Source organism: Martes martes (assembly GCF_963455335.1).
Source record: "Martes martes genome assembly, chromosome: 13".
Classification (NCBI taxonomy): domain Eukaryota; kingdom Metazoa; phylum Chordata; class Mammalia; order Carnivora; family Mustelidae; genus Martes; species Martes martes.
The window spans coordinates 51,784,116-51,806,163 of NC_137901.1; the positions used below are offsets into that span (position 1 = coordinate 51,784,116).

The 22,048-nt window shown below is 36.5% G+C and overlaps 1 protein-coding gene across 2 annotated transcripts in view; it reads left to right on the forward strand.

Annotated features, from left to right (window-relative positions):
- Positions 1-22,048, forward strand: part of NDC80 (NDC80 kinetochore complex component) — a 55,572-nt gene that overhangs the window by 523 nt on the left and 33,001 nt on the right. For both annotated transcript variants that reach the window (XM_080821933.1, XM_080821934.1), the window contains exons 2-7: positions 873-982; positions 2,312-2,389; positions 4,840-4,963; positions 5,042-5,214; positions 5,917-6,019; positions 19,533-19,622. In XM_080821933.1, coding sequence (XP_080678059.1) covers positions 882-982; positions 2,312-2,389; positions 4,840-4,963; positions 5,042-5,214; positions 5,917-6,019; positions 19,533-19,622 — 669 coding nt within the window. In that variant the 5' untranslated portion in view covers positions 873-881. The remainder of the gene's footprint in view (positions 1-872; positions 983-2,311; positions 2,390-4,839; positions 4,964-5,041; positions 5,215-5,916; positions 6,020-19,532; positions 19,623-22,048) is intronic.

Sequence of the window (22,048 nt, forward strand, 5' to 3'; positions counted from 1 at the left end):
GGGAAATTTGAATGGATAGCAGAAATGTATAAAGATGTGAAAGAAATAGGTGGCAGAACAAGATGGAAAGAGTGTAATCAGTTTAAAAAACAAAGGAGAGCCTAGAGAAGTGACAGGATAACTACAAATGTCCACAGCGCTGGAAATCAAGACAGGACCTGAGAAATCTAGGTGTATAGGGTCTAATGCCACAGAGATGAGGTAGGATCAAAAGATTTGCAATCATGAGTATCCTAGGAGACAACTGCTTCAGTAGAGATGAAGGAAATAAGAAGCAGCCTGTATACCATTTTGTGGACCAGATAATTGATCCTTGTTGGAAGGGGGATTGAAATAAGAGGGGCACTAATTAAATATAAATGGGAAACAGTGGGTTAAAGACAGAGCAAGAGAGATGAACGTTAGGAAAAGAAAACAAAGCATTTGTATTCTCTAAGACCACAGTAAAGGAAACATCTTGAGGTAGTTCTTGTCAGGTAGCCTCTGACTTACCCAGTGAAAAGGTGCAGCCAACAGCAGTAAAGTGATCTGGGTTAGGCCTCGGGGCTTTAATTACCATAGATGTGTGAAGGCAGGAATTATACCTTATTTATCATTGTGTCATTTCAATTGCCTTGCCTTGCACACTTGGGTGTACATGGTAGGCAGTTAGTAAATATTCGTGTGTGTTGAATATTTTTAAAAGAAGTTAAATATACGTTCCCTGCAAATGAGGACTTCACGTTATATGAACAATAGAGCCCAGGGAAAGATTATCTTGAAGAAACAATGCTTGGTTGCTTTCTGTTTGGGGATGAAGATAACAGCTGGTGCTTAATGAAGCATCTGTATCTGGAAAGATTTTTTAATACTGAATTCATTCATGAATGCAGGTGGTAAGCATGAAGCGCAGTTCAGTTTCCACCGGTGGTGCTGGCCGACTTTCCATGCAGGAGTTAAGGTCTCAGGATTTCAATAAACAAGGCCTCCATACTCCTCAAACGTAAGTCCTCGTGCCTGTCTTGGACAAAAAAAATCTGTGAAGATGATTAATATAAAAATGTACTATGATGTTCTGATGAATCTTGTTCACATTGGTACATAATTTGGGTTAATGAAGGCTAAAAATTGGCATATTACTGTGTTTTATCTCATTTGTTCCTTAAATTGCCAAAGCTACATCCTTTGCCCAGCAACTCCTAAAAAGGACTGTTAATTCCCTTTCAGCATTTTTTCTTATTTTCCTCGTTTATTCTAGACCTGCTTAATTCAAGCTTATTGCTAGAACTTTGAATTTACTGAAGTATATCCAACTGGCAAAATTATCAGAGTTACTACTTATTTGCTTGATGATAAGCTGCAGTTTAGAAGAGCCTACAGAACCACTTCTCCAAACTGTTTCTCAGTATTCACTGGAAAGTGGTATATAATTATACTATCATAAACGAGTTTTTCTCTTTGAGTTTGTTCTAATTAAAAGAAGGCTGTTTGTAAGCCACTGAGGGCTTTATCAACCCTGTAATACCAAGGTACAAGTTACTTGCTAACTGCACTTAAATTACTTAGGTTTACATTGTATAAGCCTCAGCTACTTTTAGGAATTTGAATTATTTGTATATTTAACTTCTGAAATCAGAAATTTTTTGTATTATTACACATTACATACACTAAAAGATTTATGCCTTGAATTATATTGAAAACTAAACAGCTGTCACTGGTAATGTTTTGGGTTTGTTATTTACATAATGTATGTTCTTGGTGTAGCTGCATTCTGATACAGTAGGCCATAAAAGAAAAATGTTAAATGTAGCTATCATCCTATGATTGAAGATACCCATTTTTAAATTCTTTTCCTTTAAGGTTATCCATAAATGTACATACGTTAAAATGATTGAAATGAGAATGTAGATAATGTTTTTTTCCACTTTCTTAACATTTTAGCATTAGTACTTGTGCATGTTGTTAGCCTATACCATTTTTAACAGCTATGATTGCTACTAAAATTTTTCATGATTCTGGGCCCCTAGGTGGCTCAGTTGTTAAGTGTCTGCCTTCAGCTCAGGTCATGATCCCAGGATCAAGCCCCACATTGGGCTCCTTGCTCCGCAGGAAGCCTGCTTCTCCCTCTCCTACTCCCCTGTTTGTGTTCTCTCTATCGCTATGTCTCTCTGTCAAATAAATAAAATCTTAAAAAAAATTTTTTTTCATGATTCTGAATTATTTTTATAGGTAACGGAAAAGAGGTGCTAGTTCCAACGTATTTCCAAAAATTTCTTATACTAATTTCTTTTATATTTATTTTTTAAAGTTTGTCTTTTTCATTTTGTTAAAGCAAAGAGAAACCAACCTTTGGAAAGTTGAATATAAACAAACCCACATCTGAAAGAAAAGTCTCTGTGTTTGGTAAAAGGTAATGATATTTTTTATTAGTTTTAATGAAGGGATTCTAAAAAACAATTGGATGGCGTGATCTCTTACAAAAGAAAGTTATAAGCTAGCTTTCTTCCGTTTTAAATGATGAAATGGTTATATCTGTTTTAGATAGTGCTAAGAGATCTATCAGCACATTCAGACCACTATTTCATGTTATAAGTGAATAGACTAAAAATTCTACACCTAGCTTTCAGATAGTATGGAATCATAGCATTTTTAAATTGGGAGGAACCATCATCTAGTTCAACATTTTAGCCCCAGGCTTTTTTATACTCCTAAATATTAAGATTCCAAAGAGCTTTTTATTTTGTGGGCTGTATTCATGGATATTAATCATATTAGATACTAAAACTGAAAAGTTTAATTATGCATTCATTGAATGTAAAATAATAATAACCCCTTACATTTTAACAAAAATATCATAAGTATATATTTTTTTTCCAAATACAAAACTATTTCAGTAAGAAAAGTGATGTTGTTTCACATCTTTACAAATCTCTTTAATGTCTGGCTAAATAGAAGATCACTAGCTTCTCAAATCAGCTTCCACATTGTTAAAATATCATACATCATATAGCCAACCTCTGAAAAACTCCAGAGTACACTCATAAGAAAATGAGAATTAAAGGGGCAAGTACCATCTTAGTTTTTCAGTATGAAAATAGCTTTGACTTCTCAGATCTCCAGGATCACACTTTGAGAACAACTGTTTAGTGTAGATCAGTGGTTGCCTATGCTGAAGGTAGGGCAAGGCTTGATTGTTAAAGAGTAAAAAAACTTTTGCAATGATGAAAATGTTCAATATCTTCATATCATCATTGTGGCAGAGATTACACGTGTGTATACGTTGTCAAGTCTCATTATACTGGACACTTTAAACAGATACATTTTACTCTAAGCAAATTACAACTCAATAAAATTAATCTATTTTTTAAGAAATGATAAACCTCAAAACTGAAAAAATAATCTGTTCTTTTATCTCACCAAAACCAAATATAACTGTTTTAAGGCAAACCTGTTCAGTTGTTTTGAAAATATTCAGAGATGAAATGTTTGTTACATTATGAAAAGTCTTTGCCTTGAAACCAAATTAAGATCTTTCTGGTATTCATTCCAGCTGATGATGAATCTTAAGACATTTTTGTATTCTAACTTTTCCCTCAGTGGTGAACCTCAGAGATAATGATAATTATTATAAAATCTAATATTTTCTGAACCAGACATTGTTTTAAGTATTTTGTCTGTACTTACTCTTTTAATCAATCCTCAGAACTGCCTTGTGAATAGATACTGTTATTGTATCCATTTTATAGAAAAGGAAATTGAAGCACAGAGAGATTAAGTAATTTATTTAGGGTCATACAACTAGAAACAAGAGGCAGAATTTGAAACCACAAACTCTGGTTCTAGGCCTTGTGCTCTTAAGCTATAAATTGAATGATACAGTATTTTGATTGGCTAGGGTATTCTCTTTTAACTTAAAAAGATGTCTAATAGTGCAGTTTTGTGTAGAATAACAGCTGAGTCTATGCATGTACTCCTTTTAGTTAAAAAAAAACAAAAAAGTAATAACAGTATGTAGAAAAGTGGTTCTCAAATTAGCAGATTCTCAGGGGAAAAAAATAGCTAATCCGGGCTGTGGAATGAGAGGGCCCAAGCTAAAGAACTTTTAGAGCTTTGGCAGGAGAGAAGTTGAAAGCAGTAAGCAAACCTGCAGGGAGAAATAGATCTCTGATGAACAGAGTTCAAATATTACACCAATGTTCATTGCATCTCAGTTTTGTGGCATATGTTCAATAAAGAAAATTATTATTCTAAGGGTATTTAATAAACTACAGTTGTTAGCAAAATCAGGCTACAAAGTTAGGCAAAGGAACCATTATAAAAATATAAAGTTTTGTTTTGTGGGGAAGGCTTAGAATGGAACATATATGTTGCATCCATTAATGACTAAAAAGTTGCACCATGTAAATTTATGGTAAATAACAATCAGATACATAGTATTGCATGACACAAAAATATTCAAGAGAAAAAGCATACACAACCTATTTTAACATCTCAAAAACAATTTTCCCACAAGAAATGATGGCAAATGAAGGGGTTAAGAGTGAAGGAGCAATCATGAAAGGCTAAAAAGGGTGGCGAAAGGACTTGGGTTACTGAATAAACTTGGAGAATGGTTTTACAGAAGATCTAGTGGACTCAAAATGCACATTCTTAGGTGATGGTGTTAGGAATGCAAAGCACCACAGTGCGTTTTTCTTCCCATCTCATTTTATACTTATCATGATTTGCCCTTTTTCTCTGCTTTGAATAAAAGAATTGAACTTTGATGTTGTTGCTGCTAGGAAAATACAAGATCACCTTGAAATAATTTAGACTTGACCACTGCCAGAAATGCTTTTGACTGGCTGTTTATGTTTCCAGAACTAGCGGACATGGATCCCGGAATAGTCAATTTGGTATATTTTCCAGTTCTGAAAAAATCAAGGACCCACGACCACTTAATGACAAAGCATTCATTCAGCAGTGTATTCGACAACTCTGTGAGGTATTTTATATTCTCTTAAGTATTTCCCAATAATTTTTCTATTATAAAGTGTTTGATGTTTCATAAAAATTATTGTAGTTTCTTACAGAAAATGGTTATGCATATAGCGTATCCATGAAATCTCTACAAGCTCCTTCTGTTAAAGACTTCCTAAAGATCTTCACTTTTCTTTATGGCTTCCTGTGCCCTTCGTATGAACTTCCTGACACAAAGTTTGAAGAAGAGGTTCCAAGAATCTTTAAAGATCTTGGGTTTGTATGTTATATTTATTAGACTAGAGAGATTGTTGAAACACAAAGAAGAATCAGACTCAATTGATTTATAAAGATTCTGAGTTAGAAAAATCATATATCTTAAGATCACTGTGAGCAGTATCTCTTAGGATAAATTTAAAAGGCAAGAAAAACAACTGTTTGAAGGTTATTGTAGGACTATAGAAGATAGTTCATAAGGCCTTCCAAATACTGAGATGATGAGGAATAGATAGGATGGGCTGGATACCACAGATTTTATGGAAGCAAAAAAGACAGGATAGGAGGCCTGGAGAAAATGGGATGGGTAAAGTCAAGAATGGCTGTTTAGAGTAAACATGGGAAGGAATGGATTTGAGGATGAAGAGTATACACATGTAGCTTATTTGGAGTACATTGAATTTGAGAGAACAAAAAATCTTTTAGGAGAGAAGTCTAGCATACTGGTTATAAATCAAGTTCTACAGTGTTAGGTATACATGCATGAAATAATCTGCAGAGAAGAAACCAATGAGATTCTAAAATCTCATTTCAGAATAAGATGACCAAGGATGAAATCTTAATAAATATCTTCTAAATAAGTCAAGACTGTGGGTGTATATGTGGAATTTTTCTAATGTAACTTCTTGCCAAATTTAGCCTTATTTTCACAAAACTAACATTGTTGGCCTCTATTTTTTTTTTTTTTCTAATTTTTCATAGGTATCCTTTTGCATTATCCAAAAGCTCCATGTATACAGTGGGTGCCCCTCATACATGGCCACACATTGTGGCAGCCTTGGTTTGGCTGATAGACTGCATCAAGGTATTTGGTTTTTCATTTTAAAATGTATATATAGGAAAGATTTTTTTTTCCTTATGATAGTGTTATTTCTCTATGTCTTTTGCCAGTTATCTCAGTTTGCAACTGTTTTCATTTTCCAAAGCACATTTGCTTTTAAGTTCTTCAGACTCTTAATAAATGCTTCTAGAGGTGAGAGTAAGGAATTACCACACTGGCAAGGAAATTATTTGTTTTCATGAGGTTTTAAAGCTTTAAAAAAAAAAAGGTAGAAAATTATTTCCCCCATTATATACATAACATTACTTTGGTTTTTCCCCCTTTATTAATTAAAATTCATATTCATTGCAAAAAATTGTGGAAAATACAGAAATACACAGAAAGTGATATACCCATAATCCCACAACTCAGAGACAACAATTTAAAACATTTCCTTGGGCTATAGTTTTAAAAAGATGCATTTTTGCTATGCAAAGTATGTGGTTTTTTTCTTTCAACTTTTGATGTATATTGACAATTTTCTCTGCAGAAAACTTGCACCAGTTAAAAGCTCCTCAACAATGTGAGCATATGCATTTTCCCATGGCATCCACATCATTCTTTTAAAATCTTTACCATTTGAAAGGTGAAAAAAATAGCTTAATATATATGGTTTCACGTATTTGTGGAGCATAACAAATAACATGGAGGACATGGGGAGATGGAGAAGAGAAGGGAGTTGAGGGAAATTGGAGGGGGAGGTGAACCATGAGAGACTATGGACTCTGAAAAACAACCTGAGGGTTTTGAAGGGGCGGGGGGGTGGGAGGTTGGGGGAACCAGGTGGTGGGTATTAGGGAGGGCACGTATTGCATGGAGCACTGGGTGTGGTGCAAAAACAATGAATACTGTTACACTGAAAATAAAAAAAAAAGAAAAAATCATAAGGAAAACACACACACAAAAAAAACCTAATGATGTACTATTTGTTGGCTAACTGAACATAATAAAAAATGAAAAAAATAATTCATTGAAACAAAGAAAATGAAAAATATATATATATATGTTATAAAAGCAATTGTCTTTTTGTATGGTTTGTTATTGCTAATTCTTGTGGACTTTTTTGCCCTATTTTATGTATATATTTTTTTTTTGCTTCTGTTAATTTCAACCTTTATAAAATTGCTTATATTTATCAATATTTTAAACGAATGAGTGAAAACATGATTTTTTTCATATTTGCAATTTTTCTTCTCAAATTGAACATATTTCACACTTATTACAACTATCTATTTGTGTCTTTTGCCATTTTTCTATTTTCTTATTGATTTATAGGAACACCATTTTGAACATCAAAAACAGTCAGATTGGAGTAATTAGCTTATATGGATATGGTACAGATATTTTTCCCTTTTGATTTATGTGCTGTATTTTCACTATTGAGAAATACAAATTGTTATCTAGTCTAGTTCAGTCTCTTCCTTTTATAGTTTTTTTTCTTTATTTATAGTTTCTGAGTTTCCTGTCCTTAGTGCTAAAAGCCCTAAAACTAATTCTGTCCTCCTGACATTCTCTTGGCAATTGACAATCCCTTGACAAAATACAGGCAGGCACTGGGTGGTTGGATTTTGACCCAGAAGACATCTCAGTACTTTCAGCACCACCACTGTCAAGATAAGAGTAGAAATCCAATGACATAGTCCATTAATACAACTCACATTTTATTGAACTTTATGTATAATGTGCATTCAATCTGTTTCTCCTCAGTGATATCCATGAACGTTTGATAACTACCTCTTTTCTCACTACCAAATACTCCTCTTGTCAGTAGAACGCTTTACCCTTGTTTCACTAAGCAGCTTATGTCATTCATAAGTGGTTAGGAGATAGTATTTCCAAAGTGATGCAAGACCTCATGGAGTACCTGCTTTGGCTTCTGTTGGATAGGGACCTCTGGAGATGCCTCCAAATCTATTATATAGGTAGAAATATCCTCCTTGCTATATTGGTTTGCTTGAGGTGGTAGAACTGAAAACTAGAAGAATCAGTGAGAGATTGTAAGAATCAGTGAGACAGCATAGGTTTCTTGTTCTAATTTTCTTTCCCACTTAACAGAGTCCTAGAAATTTAGCCAGACTTAGGATGGCCTCCTTTAGTCTCTGATGTTAAAAAAAAAAAAAAAAAAAAAAAATTTCTTCCACTTTTTTCCCTACCATTTTTATAACTTCATTGTATTTATTTTTTTTATTTTTTTCCATATTTATTTCCTCATAGTATTTTTTTTTATTTTATTTTAATAAACATATCATGTATTTTTATCCCCAGGGGTACAGGTCTGTGAATCGCCAGGTTTACACATTTCACAGCACTCATCATAGTACATACCCTCCCCAATGTCCATTTCCCCACCACCCTCTCCCGTCCCCCCTCCCCCCAACAACCCTCAGTCTGTTTTTTGAGATTGAGTCTTTTATGGTTTCTCTCCCTCCCAATCCCACCTTTTCATTTTTTCTTTCCCTACCTCCCCCCAATCCCCCTGCATTGCATCTCCACTTCCTCATATCAAAGAGATCATATGATAGTTGTCTTTCTCCGATTGACTTATTTCGCTAGGCATAATACCCTCTAGTTCCATCCATGTCGTCGCAAATGGCAAGATTTCATTTCTTTTGATGGCTGCATAGTATTCCATTGTGTATATATACCACATATTTTTTATCCATTCATCTGTTGATGGACATCTAGGCTCTTTCCACAGTTTGGCTATTGTGGACATTGCTGCTATAAACATTCGGGTGCACATGCCCCTTCGGAGCACCACGTTTGTATCTTTAGGATATATACCCAGTAGTGCAATTGCTGGGTCGTAGGGTAGCTCTATTTTCAGTTTTTTGAGGAACCTCCACACTGTTTTCCAGAGTGGTTGCACCAGCTTGCATTCCCACCAGCAGTGTAGGAGGGTTCCCCTCTCTCCGCATCCTCGTCAGCATCTGTCATTTCTTGACTTGTTAATTTTAGCCATTCTGACTGGTGTGAGGTGGTATCTCATTGTGGTTTTGATTTGTATTTCCCTGATAACGAGTGATGTGGAGCATTTTTTCATGTGTCTGTTGGCCATCTGGATGTCTTCTTTGCAGAAATGCCTGTTCATGTCCTCTGCGCATTTCTTGACTGGATTATTTGTTCTTTGGGTATTGAGTTTGATAAGCTCTTTATAGATTTTGGATACTAGCCCTTTATCTGATATGTCGTTTGCAAATATCTTCTCCCATTCTGTCAGTTGTCTTTTGGTTTTGTTAACTGTTTCCTTTGCTGTGCAAAAGCTTTTGATCTTGATGAAATCCCAGTAGTTCATTTTTGCCCTTGCTTCTGTTGCCTTTGGCCATGTTCCTAGGAAGAAGTTGCTGCGGTTGAGGTCAAAGAGGTTGCTGCCTGCATTCTCCTCAAGGATTTTGGTAGATTCCTTTCTCACATTGAGGTCCTTCATCCATTTTGAGTCTATTTTCATGTGTGGTGTAAGGAAATAGTCCAATTTCATTTTTCGGCATGTGGCTGTCCAGTTTTCCCAGCACCATTTGTTGAAGAGGCTCTCTTTTTTCCATTGGACATTCTTTCCTGCTTTGTCGAAGATTAGTTGACCATAGAGTTGAGGGTCTATTTCTGGGCTCTCTATTCTGTTCCATTGATCTATATGTCTGTTTTTGTGCCAGTACCATACTGTCTTGATGATGACAGCTTTGTAATAGAGCTTGAAGTCTGGAATTGTGATGCCACCGACTTTGGCTTTCTTTTTCAATATTCCTTTGGCTATTTGAGGTCTTTTCTGGTTCCATATAAATTTTAGGGTTATTTGTTCTATTTCTTTAAAAAAAATGGATGGGATTTTGATAGGGATTGCATTAAATGTGTAGATTGCTTTAGGTAGAATAGACATTTTCACAATATTTGTTCTTCCAATCCATGAGCATGGAATATTTTTCCATTTCTTTGTGTCTTCCTCAATTTCTTTCATGAGTACTTTATCGTTTTCTGAGTACAGATTCTTTGCCTCTTTGGTTAGATTTATTCCTAGGTATCTTATGGTTTTGGGTGCGATTGTAAATGGGACTGACTCCTCAATTTCTCTTTCTTCTGTCTTGTTGTTAGTGTAAAGAAATGCGACTGATTTCTGTGCATTGACTTTATATCCTGACACTTTGCTCAATTCCTGTATAAGTTCTAGCAGTTTTGGAGTGGAGTCTTTTGGGTTTTCCACATATAGCATCATATCATCTGCAAAGAGTGATAGTTTGACTTCTTCTTTGCCAATTTGGATGCCTTTAATTTCTTTTTGTTGTCTGATTGCTGAGGCTAGGATTTCTAGTACTATGTTGATCAGCAGTGGTGATAACGGACATCCCTGCCGTGTTCCTGACCTTAGCGGAAAAGCTTTCAGTTTTTCTCCATTGAGAATGATATTTGCAGTGGGTTTTTCATAGATGGCTTTGATAATATTGAGGTATGTGCCTTCTATCCCTACACTTTGAAGAGTTTTAATCAGGAAGGGATGCTGCACTTTGTCAAATGCTTTTTCAGCGTCTATTGAGAGTATCATATGGTTCTTACTCTTTCTTTTATTAATGTATTGTATCACATTGATAGATTTGCGGATGTTGAACCAACCTTGCAGCCCTGGAATAAATCCCACTTGGTCGTGGTGAATAATCCTTTTAATGTACTGTTGGATCCTATTGGCCAGTATTTTGGTGAGAATTCTCGCATCTGTATTCATCAAGGATATGGGTCTGTAATTCTCTTTCTTGGTGGGATCCTTGTCTCGTTTTGGGATCAAGGTGATGCTGGCCTCATAGAATGAGTTTGGAAGTTTTCCTTCCATTTCTATTTTTTGGAACAGTTTCAGGAGAATAGGAATTAATTCTTCTTTAAATGTTTGGTAGAATTCCCCTGGGAAGCCGTCTGGTCCTGGACTTTTGTTTGTTTGGAGATTTTTGATGACTGTTTCAATCTCCTTACTGGTTATGGGTCTGTTCAGGTTATCTGTTTCTTCCTGGTTCAGTTGTGGTAGTTTATATGTCTCTAGAAATGTATCCATTTCTTCCAGATTGTCAAATTTGTTGGCGTAGAGTTGCTCGTAATATGTTCTTATAATTGTTTGTATTTCTTTGGTGTTGGTTGTGATCTCTCCTCTTTCATTCATGATTTTATTTATTTGCGTCCTTTCTCTTTTCTTTTTGATAAGTCTGGCCAGGGGTTTGTCAATTTTATTAATTCTTTCAAAGAACCAGCTCCTAGTTTTGTTGATTTGTTCTATTGTTTTTTTAGTTTCTATTTCATTGATTTCTGCTCTGATCTTTATGTTTTCTCTTCTCCTGCTGGGTTTAGGCTTTCTTTGTTGTTCTCTCTCCAGCTCCTTTAGGTGTAGGGTTAGGTTGTGTATTTGAGACCTTTCTTGTTTCTTGAGAAAGGCTTGCACCGCTATATATTTTCCTCTCAGGACTGCCTTTGTTGTGTCCCACAGATTTTGAACCGTTGTGTTTTCATTATCATTTGTTTCCATGATTTTTTTCAATTCTTCTTTAATTTCCTGGTTGACCCATTCATTTTTTAGAAGGATGCTGTTTAGTCTCCATGTATTTGTGTTCTTTCCAAATTTCCTCTTGTGATTGAGTTCTAGCTTCAGAGCATTGTGGTCTGAAAATATGCAGGGAATGATCTCAATCTTTTGGTACCGATTGAGACCTGATTTATGACCCAGGATGTGGTCTATTCTGGAGAATGTTCCATGTGCACTAGAGAAGAATGTATATTCTGTTGGCTTTGGGATGGAATGTTCTGAAGATATCTGTGATGTCCATCTGGTCCAGTGTGTCATTTAAGGCCTTTATTTCCTTGTTGATCTTTTGCTTAGATGATCTGTCCATTTGAGTGAGGGGAGTGTTAAAGTCCCCTGCTATTATTGTATTACTGTCTATGTATTTCTTTGATTTTGTTATTAATTGGTTTATATAGTTGGCTGCTCCCATGTTAGGGGCATAGATATTTAAGATTGTTAGGTCTTCTTGTTGGACAGACCCTTTGAGTATGATATAGTGTCCTTCCTCATCTCTTATTATAGTCTTTGGCTTAAAATCTAATCCGATATAAGGATTGCCACCCCACCTTTCTTCTGATGTCCATTAGCATGGTACATTGTTTTCCACCCCCTCACGTTAAATCTGGAGGTGTCTTTGGGTCTAAAATGAGTTTTTTGTAGGCAGCATATGGATGGGTTTTGTTTTTTTACCCATTCTGATACCCTGTGTCTTTTGATTGGGGCATTTAGCCCATTAACATTCAGGGTAACTATTGAGAGATATGAATTTAGTGCCATTGTATTGCCTGTAAGGTGACTGTTACTGTATATTGTCTCTGTTTCTTTCTGATCTACCACTTTTAGGGTCTCTCTTTGCTTAGAGGACCCCTTTCAATATTTCCTATAGAGCTGGTTTGGTGTTTGCAAATTCCTTCAGCTTTTGTTTGTCCTGGAAGCTCTTTATCTCTCCTTCTATTTTCAATGATAGCCTAGCCGGATATAGTATTCTTGGCTGCATGTTTTTCTCGTTTAGTGCTCTGAATATATCATGCCAGTTCTTTCTGGCCTGCCAGGTCTCTGTGGATAGGTCCGCTGCCAATCTAATGTTTTTACCCTTGTATGTTACAGACTTCTTTTCCCGGGCTGCTTTCAGGATTTTCTCTTTGTCGCTAAGACTTGTAAATTTTACTATCAGGTGACGAGGTGTGGACCTATTTTTATTGATTTTGAGGGGCATTCTTAGCATCTCCTGGATTTTGATGTTTGTTCCCTTTGCCATATTAGGGAAATTCTCTCCAATAATTGTCTCCAATGTACCTTCTGCTCCCCTCTCTCTTCTTCTTCTGGAATCCCAATTATTCTAATGTTGTGTCGTCTTATGGTGTCGCTTATCTCTCGAATTCTCTCCTCGTGGTCCAGTATTTGTTTGTCTCTCTTTTGCTCAGCTTCTTTATTCTCTGTCATTTGGTCTTCTGTGTCAGGAATTCTTTCTTCTGCCTCATTTATCCTAGCAGTGAGAGCTTCCATTTTTTATTGCACCTCATTAATAGCTTTTTTTATTTCAACTTGGTTAGATTTTAGTTCTTTTATTTCTCCAGAAAGGGCTTTTATCTCTCCGGAGAGGGTTTCTCTAATATCTTCTATGCCTTTTTCGAGCCCGGCTAGAACCTTGAGAATTGCCATTCTGAACTCTAGATCCGTCATGTTACCCATGTCCGTATTGATTAGGTCTCCAGCCTTCGGTACGGCCTCTTGTTCTTTTTTTTGAGGTGAGTTTTTCTGCCTTGTCATTTTGTCCAGATAAGTTTTGCTTTCTCCTGCTGTGGAATTCCGCTGTTCTTGGTGAGCGAAGTTGGTCTTGGCTGGGTTTCTTGTTGATCTTCTGGGGGACGGGCCTGTTGTGGTGATTCTCAAGTGTCTTTGCCGTAGGCGGAATTGCACCGCCTTTGCCAGGGGCTGGGCTAAGTAATCCGCTCGGGTTCGCTTTCGGGAGCTTTTGTTCCCTGAGCGCTTTCCGTAGAGTTCCGGAGGACGGGAATGAAGATGTCGGCCTCCCAATCTCTCGGCCCAGAGGAGCCGAGAGCTTGGGGTTCCGCTCCTCAGTGCGCCCTCAGAGAAAAGCGCCCAACCGCCCCGCCTCCCTAGCCTGCGGTCGCGCCTTGAGGAAAGCAGTCAATTGCTGGAACCTGGAGAAAAGCGCCCGGTCGCTTCCGTCTCCGTGGCCTCTGGCGGGGCTCCGAGCCCACCCAGCCTGCCACCAGCACAAGGTAACCCCGGGCTGAGAGCTCACTCCTCGGTTTTGTTGCTGGAGCCGGCTTCCCCGCTCTAATACCTGCGAGCTCTGTGGCACTCAGACACCCCCAGTCCTTCTGTGACCCCGCGGGACCTGGGGTTATGCTGACCCCGCCTGGGTTTCCCCCCGGTTTAGCCTCTGGAGTGATGTCTCCCAGTGGAGCAGACTTTTAAAAGTCCCGATTTTGTGCTCCGTTGCTCCGCCGCTTGCCGGGAGCCGGCCCCTCCCCCCGGGGTCTATCTTCCCATCGCTTTGGATTCACTTCTCCGCAGGTCCTACCTTTTAGAAAGTGATCAATTTTCTGTTTCTAGAATTGTTGCTCTTCTTCTCTTCGATTTCCCGTTGGATTTGTAGGTGTTCACAATGGTTAGATAAGCTATCTAGCTGATCTCCTGCTACCCGATGTCGTCTCAGCCTGCTACTTCTCCGCCATCTTGAATCCTCCAACTTCATTGTATTTAAATAATCTTTATTGTTTCCTTCCTTCTGCTAACTTTGGACTTATTTTGGTTTTCTCTTTCTAGTTGCTTGAGGTATAGAGCTAGGTTTCTTTATTTGGGATCTGTTTCCTTGATGTATGCATTTGTAGCTGTAAACTTCCCTCTTTAAACTGGTTTAGCTACAGCTTGGTATGTTGTGTTTCCATTTTGATTTGTTTCAAGATACTTTTTCATTTTCCCTTTAATTTCTGGTTTGTTACATTGGTTGTTCCGGAGAGCGATATTTAACTTTCATGTTCCTGTGACTTTTTCAGTTTTCCTCCTATTGTTGATTTCTAGTTTCATACCATTTTGGTTAAAGAAGATACTTGGTATGATTTCTTCTTGAATTATACTAAGACTTGTTTTATGACTTAATATATGGTCTCTCCTAGAAAATTTTCTTTGTACTTGTGAGAAGAATGTATATTTTGCTGTTGTTGGATATGTTCTGTGTATGTTTGTTGAGTCCATTTGGTCTGTAGTGTTGTTCAAATTGCAATTTATTTATTTTCTGTCTGGATGATCTCCCCATTGTTAAGAGTGTAGTAGTAAAGGCTTCCAACTATTATTGTATTGCTGTTATTTCTTTTAGTTCTATTAGTATTTGCTTTATATATTTAGGTGCTCCCATGTTGGTTGCATAAATATTTTATCTTCTGATGGATTGACTCTTTTATCATTACATAATGACCTTTGTTGTCTCTTTCTATGATTTTTAGTTTAAAGTCTGTTTTGTCTGATACATCTTTTTCATCCCTTCATTTTCAATCTGTGTCTCTAAAATTAAAGTGAGCTTCTTGTAGGCAGCCTATTTTTGGATCTTATTTTTGTCCATTCAATCATTCTGTGTCTTTTGGTTGGAAAGCTTAATCCATTTACACCTAAAGTAATTATCCATAGGTAAGGATTTATTGCCATTTTGTTTATATTTTTCTGTTTTGTAGATCTGTTGTTCTGCTTGGTCCTTATCCTACTATCTTCTTTTGAAATGTGATGATCTTTGGTATCAGCATACTTTGACTATCATTTGTTTATGTATCTACTTCATGTTTTTCACTTGCGATTATCATAAGGCTTAGATAAAGTATCTTTAAAACTACAACATTCAGGGCACCTGGATAGTTCAGTTGGTTAAGTGTCCAACTCTTGATGTCAGGTCTTGATCTCAGGTCATGAGTTCAAGCCCCTCACTAGGCTCCATGCTGGGTGTAGAACCTAATTAAAAAAAAAAAATAGCTATAACATTCTATTTTAAACTGATAGCTTCAATAACATTCATAAACTCTACACTTCCACTTCCCCTTTTACATTTTAGGTTATTGATGTTACAGTTTACGTACCTTTTTATATTGTTTACAATAACAGGTTATTGCAGTTATGGTTCTTTTTAATACTTTTATTTTTTAACTATTAAACCAGAGTCATAAGTGAATTACACACCACCACCTTAGAAAAGAAAACTTTGTATGTTTATCATTATCAATGAGTTTTACACTACCTTCATATGTTTTTACAGTGTTAATTAGCATCTTTTTGCTTCTACTCAAAAAACTCCCTGTAACCTTCCTTGTAAGGCAGGTCTTGTGGTGATGAACTCCCTCAGCTTTTATGTTAGAAAGTCTATATCTCTCCTTCATTTTTGAAGGGCAGTTTTTCCAGATACAGTATTTTCGGTTGACAGTTTTTTTCCTTTCAATATTTTGAATATTCCATCCCTTTCTCTCCTGCCCTAAAAAGTTTCTATTGAGAATTCCACCAATAGTCTTATGGGGGTTTTCTTGTATGTAACTTCTCTCTTTTCTCTTTCTGCTTTCAAAATTCTTTGTCTTGATTTTTGATAATTTAATTATAATAGTCTCAACATAGCCCTGTTTGGGGTCCTGTGTGTTTCATGGATCTGGATGTCCATTTTTCTTTCTACATTTGGGAAGTTTTCATCTCTTACTGCTTTAAGTCTCATTGCTTTATACTTTATTTTTGTACTTTATACTTTCATCTCTTATTGTTTAAAGTCTTTGTTGCTTTATACTTTCTGTGCCCTTCTCTTTCTCTTCTCCTTTTGAGATTCCCATAATGCAGATATTATATCATTTGATGATGATCCATAAGTCCCATACACTTTCTTCTCTTTTTCATTCTTTTTTCTTTCTGTTTATGTGACTGGATAATTTCAAATGTCCTGTCCTCTAGCCCACTGATTCCTGCTTCAGCATGGTTGATTTTGCTTTTGAAGCTCTGTTTAATTCTTTAGATCAGCCTTTTTTTTTTCAGCTCTCATTTGATTTTTTTTTTAATAGTGTCTGTTGCTTCATTGAATTTCTTGTTTTGTTCATACATTGTTTTTCTAATTTTATTTAGTTGGCTGTGTGTTCTTATACCTTAGTAAATATTTTTGAGAGGATTATTCTGAATTAGTTCATAGATCTCCATTTCTGTAGGGTCAGTTATTGGAGCTTATTAGTTTTCCTTTGGTAATATCATGTTTACCTTATTTTTCATGATCCTTGATTCCTTATGATGGTACCTGCACATTTGAGTAAGTGGTCTCTTCTTCCACATTTGACAGGTTCTCTTTTAGAGACAGTTCTTTACCAGTCAGCTCAGATTGGGTTTTTAGATGTATCTAGATGTACAATGTACTTGGTTAGGTGGGGCTTAAATCAGGGTCTATTTTGGGGAAAGGTCACTGCCCAAGCTGTGAGGTTAGGGGAGAAAGGGAAGTGCTACTCCACAGTAGGAGAAGACTGCTGGTTTGGTTCCCTCCCATATTCCCAGGTGCTCTGGTTAGGTTTTCTGGTCAGGTGGCACTGGAGACTGTATTCAGCTTTGGATAGCACCATAAATTATCTTCCCTTTCCTACTGGTGTTTCAGATCAAGCCTCGGCCAGCAAAGCTTTTTGGGAATCAAATCAGAGAGAATTGCATGCTTAGCTCCCCGAATAACAGGGCTGTTGTCTTGGGTCTGCAGAAACAGAGCCACTGAGCAGGTTCTCCACTCAATTGCTATAACTGGGGCTAGAGGGGAGGCTATTGAGATTCCCATGAGCTCTGCTAAGTTTTTCTGGTTAACAGGGTTGGAGGTTGTATTCAGCAGTGGACAGGGCTATGGATCAGATTCCCTAACAGAGTGGAGGAAGAGAACAGACCCAAGGCAAGATTCTTCTTGGGAAGCTAATGAGGCAAACCTCATTAGTGCTCCAGACTCTGGCCAGACGAGGTTGCTGACTTTCCTCTGCAGATGATCAAAGCCCCAACCAAGCTCTTTTCACCAGCTCCTGAGCCAGGCAGTTTTCCAGATGCTCCAGCTAGGTTTCCAGCTTGGACAGAGCCAGCAGCTATACTAGCCATGGGTAAGGTTGTGAATTAGTTCTCCTGCCTGAGCAGAGCAGAGGAACAGGCCCCAGTTGCTCTTTGTGGTCTTGACTTAAACCAACCCATGCCCCAAGTTTACTGTCCAAATGAGGTCACTAGCTTTGCTCAGTGGATGATCACTTCTGCCTTCCAGGCTCTTACCTCAGGTATTTCTGAGCTGAGAAGCATTTCAGGAGTCCAGACAGGCTTTCTGGTCAGGTAGGGCTAAGAGCTACACTGAGCAGTGGGTGGAGCTATGGATTAACTCCCCTACTTGGGCAGAGGGGCAGGCTCAGGCTTTCCGAGTTCTTTTCTCCTCTCTTATATTTCACTATATAGAGAAGTGGTATACTGGAAAATAATCACCTTTTCTGAAAAAATATTACTCAAATCCACATTTCTGGTTATCTCTATACAGTTTCAGGTTGAAACTGTTTCAACCAAATCTCAGTTCGGAAGAACTTTTAATTCTTGTAGTAATGTTTTGTATAGCTCCTGGTGAGTTGTTTGTCCCTCTATAAGGGTCTTTTTTTAACTTAATGGAGTATTGAGAATTTTCACATGGACCTTTGACAAAGTAACAGAAGCACTTATCTACCCTGATAACAAGGTAGAAGATTCTGTTCTTCATCTTGGGCTCTGCCCTACATGTCTTTCAGACTTAGTTAAATCTCATGGTGGGGTGCCTGGGTGGCTCAGATGGTTAAGCGTCTGCCTTCGGCTCAGGTCATGATCTCCAGGTCCTGGGATCAAGCCTCATGTTGGGCTCCCAGCTCAGCGGGAGTCTGCTTCTCCCTCTGCCTCTCCCCCTGCTTGTGCTCTCTCTCTTTCTCCGTCTCTGTATCTCTCTCAAACGAATAAATAAAATCTTTAAAAATAAATAAATTTTTAAAAATCTGATTATTGAGGCCTTGTAAGGGAAGAAGTCATAAAAGATGAGTTCATAGAGTTTGCATGCATTCACCTTAGATGTACAAAAAGTCTTATATGAGTGTCTTTGGAATAGGATAGAAGTAGATATGGCAAGCAACTCTGGGCTAAGAACTTAGGAATCTGATAATGTAAGTCCTAGGATAAGAAAAATTAATGAAATATTTTTAGTAGAAACCACATTCCTTTTTCATTCCTAATGCATGGTACTTCTCTTAGAACCTTACTGTGCATTATACTAGATACACATTTATATGTTTACATTTCATAGCAATTTCATTTACATTTTCTAGTGATTTTTTTCATGTTTGGAAGGTTGTATTTTTAAAACAATTCATAAAAATAGGTGTTCCAAAATGGAATTTCTTTGCCTTGAAAACCCTTAGCATTTTCCTTTTGGCTTACTATTATAAACACCTGCTTTGCTGTAATGTATTATCTGTTATCACTTTTAAGCTTTAACAATTGCGTTTTTGAATATTTCATATTGTGATCAATCTGAAGTTCATATTTATACATACTGAAGGAGTCTGTAGATAACATTTAAGTACCAAATTTGAGTTCATATAAATGAAGAATAATCCTTTTTGGTTCACCTTTAACGTGGCAGGGTTTTTGTTTTTAGATTCTCAGAGTTGCGTCAAAACGTGTATATATGCTCTCAATAAATTAATAGTAGTATAAACGTCAGCATATTTTATAGAAGTAAATATGGAATCCATCCTTTTCTAATTCTAATGGATTAAATTGCTAAAATAGCAAAAGGATTACATTTTAATGTTCAATAATAAGATCTCTCCAGAGACTTTCAGCCCTGCAATAATGTAAATGCCTCTAAAAATGACACTAAAACAAATGTTACAAATCATGAAAACTATGTGTTTTTCTCACATTTCATCAACTTAAATATGTTGCTTGTGTACTTACTAGTTACATAATGCCATGAAAGAAAGCTCACCTTTATTTGATGACGGACAGCCTTGGGGAGAAGAAACTGAAGATGGAATTATGCATAATAAGGTACCTTACATTACCACAAACATTAGTTATCTTGGTATTTTAACTATGTCACTATCGAAATTAATACAGTCAGACACCTAGGTGGCTGAGTCAGTTGTCTGCTTTTGGTTCAGTCAGTTGTCTGCCTTTGGCTCAGGTCATGATCCCAGGGTCCTGGGGTAGAGCCCCACCTCAGGCTTCTTGCTCAGTGGAAGTTCTGCTTCTCTCTCTGTTCCTCCTCCCACTCATGCTCTCTTACTCTATCTCTCCCAAAAATAGATAAAAATCTTTTTTAAAAAATTAATATAGTCTTTTGTAGAGTTTGTCTCTTTGCTTTCCGAAAAACTTTTAAAATTGAATTTTTTTCATCTTAAATTTATTCTTAGAATCACATTGTAATTTCTTAAAATTAAGTAGGCATAGAAATTTTAAATGTTAACTAAGTGAGGCACCTGGGTGGTGCAGTTGGTTAAGTGTCCAGCTCAGATCATGATCTCAGGGTCATGGGATTAGGTCCCGCAGCTGGCTCCATGCCCAGCTTGGATTCTGCTTGAGACTTTCTCCCTCCCCCTCTGCTCCTCCTCCCACATGAGTGGCCACATGCTTGTGTACTCACTCGCACACACTCTCTCTCTCTAAAATAAATAAATCTTTTTTAAAAAATAATTAATTAAATGTTAACTAAGTAAGTAGAAAATGCATGGAAATTGGAATTAAATCATAATATGTTATTTTCTTATATATAAATGTAACATTTCTTTCCTTGCCTACCTTTTAGAATGAAGATAGCAGTACTGGCAACATAAGTCTAATATAGTTCTTTGTCATTAGAAAACACAAGTCTTTGAGTCTTAAAATACTACATGTAGGGTTTATGTTTTGTTTTGGCCTTTTTAGTTAGGCGTATTACCACTTAGATCCAAGTTACCCCTTCCAAAAGGGATTAAGATAAAAGTAAACATGGTCTAAGTTGGTTCCCAATTCGTACTTTACTGGAGCCTAAACTATGTAACTAACCTCACCCTATTTCCTAAAATAAGCAAATGTATGTGTCTGAATAAAGCAAATACTACCTCCAAGGAATAGATTTATAATATTAAGATTAAAATTAATGTGCCCTAGCACATGTAAAAGATCAATCATCATGCAGGTCCCTAAAAAGAAAACTTATTTTCTGTGCTAATTCTAATCAACACTCTTTGGAGCATTTGCCATAAAAAGAAACTGGCAAGAAACTTTAGTCTCATTTTTTATTACTACCTGGGAAATAGGTCAAAGAAGTATGATTACTTTTTTTTTTTTTTATACAGAGTAACCATACCTTTTACTGCTTCAGCAATGACCCCTGCTGGAGAAGCAGTTAGAAAGCCTTGGATCCTACTCCAGAGAATTCTCCTCCCATGTTGCAATATGTGCCCTGGACTAGATTTATCTGTACCTCGTTTTGCAGCCAAATACAACACTTACTAAATATTAAATTTTTTAACATTTATCCTAAAGGTTAAACCAGTAAAAGTTATTCTTGCTATTTTAGCTGTTATTTCAAATGACAATATACGGAGCGGGACTTTAGAAATTTTAAAGCGCTGCTCTGTATAAAATATTATTTGAAAATATTTTAAATTAAAGAAGGTTATCAAAGTATCCAATTTTGCCAGATTCTGAGCCTCACCTTGTGGATCCAGAAACTCAGTTTGTTAGTAGCAGAGCATTTGACTATAGAAATTTAATTTTTTTTATATCTGCAAAATCAAAATTGACCAAGCTTAAAGAAACTGATTCACTGTCACCAAATTCACAAAAAACTGATCTGAAATAGAATGAAAATATATTAATTTTTCATCAGTGGTATACCTTTCTAGTTAGAGGAATACTCATACTGCCTATTTAGGGTACCCTTTCCATATCAACCAAGTAATATGGAGGTTGTTTAATTAGCAAAGAATCAGCATAAAGGGAATTGGTTTGTCTTGAGGGATATTTATTTCATATAGGCTTTGGAAAATTCTAATCAGCCATCCACACCTCCTAACAAAGCATGCATCTTCAGTGACCAAAACACCTCATAATGGCAAAATATAGTGTTACTTTCTCTTGGATAAATATTAAGAATGCTAATATTCTACTATTTAGATATCTACTAACCATGCCATTCTTTTAGACTGAAGTTACAATGTAACTATAGCCTTCATTCTGATTTTCACAGCTAGACTTAGTTTAATTGGACTTAACATCATCATCAATTCATTTAAGTTTTTCATAAGGTTGATTGCATAAAGATGAATGAGCATTTTATGTTGAATTATATTTGTTAATAAACTTACTTGTTTGACCTCAAAATTCTGAATGTATGGTTTCTTTACTGTTTACTAAGTATCACCTTTGTCCAAATTTAAGTGTTCTTTATTATCTTCAGTCACATTACAAGTAGCAGACTGAGTAAGTCT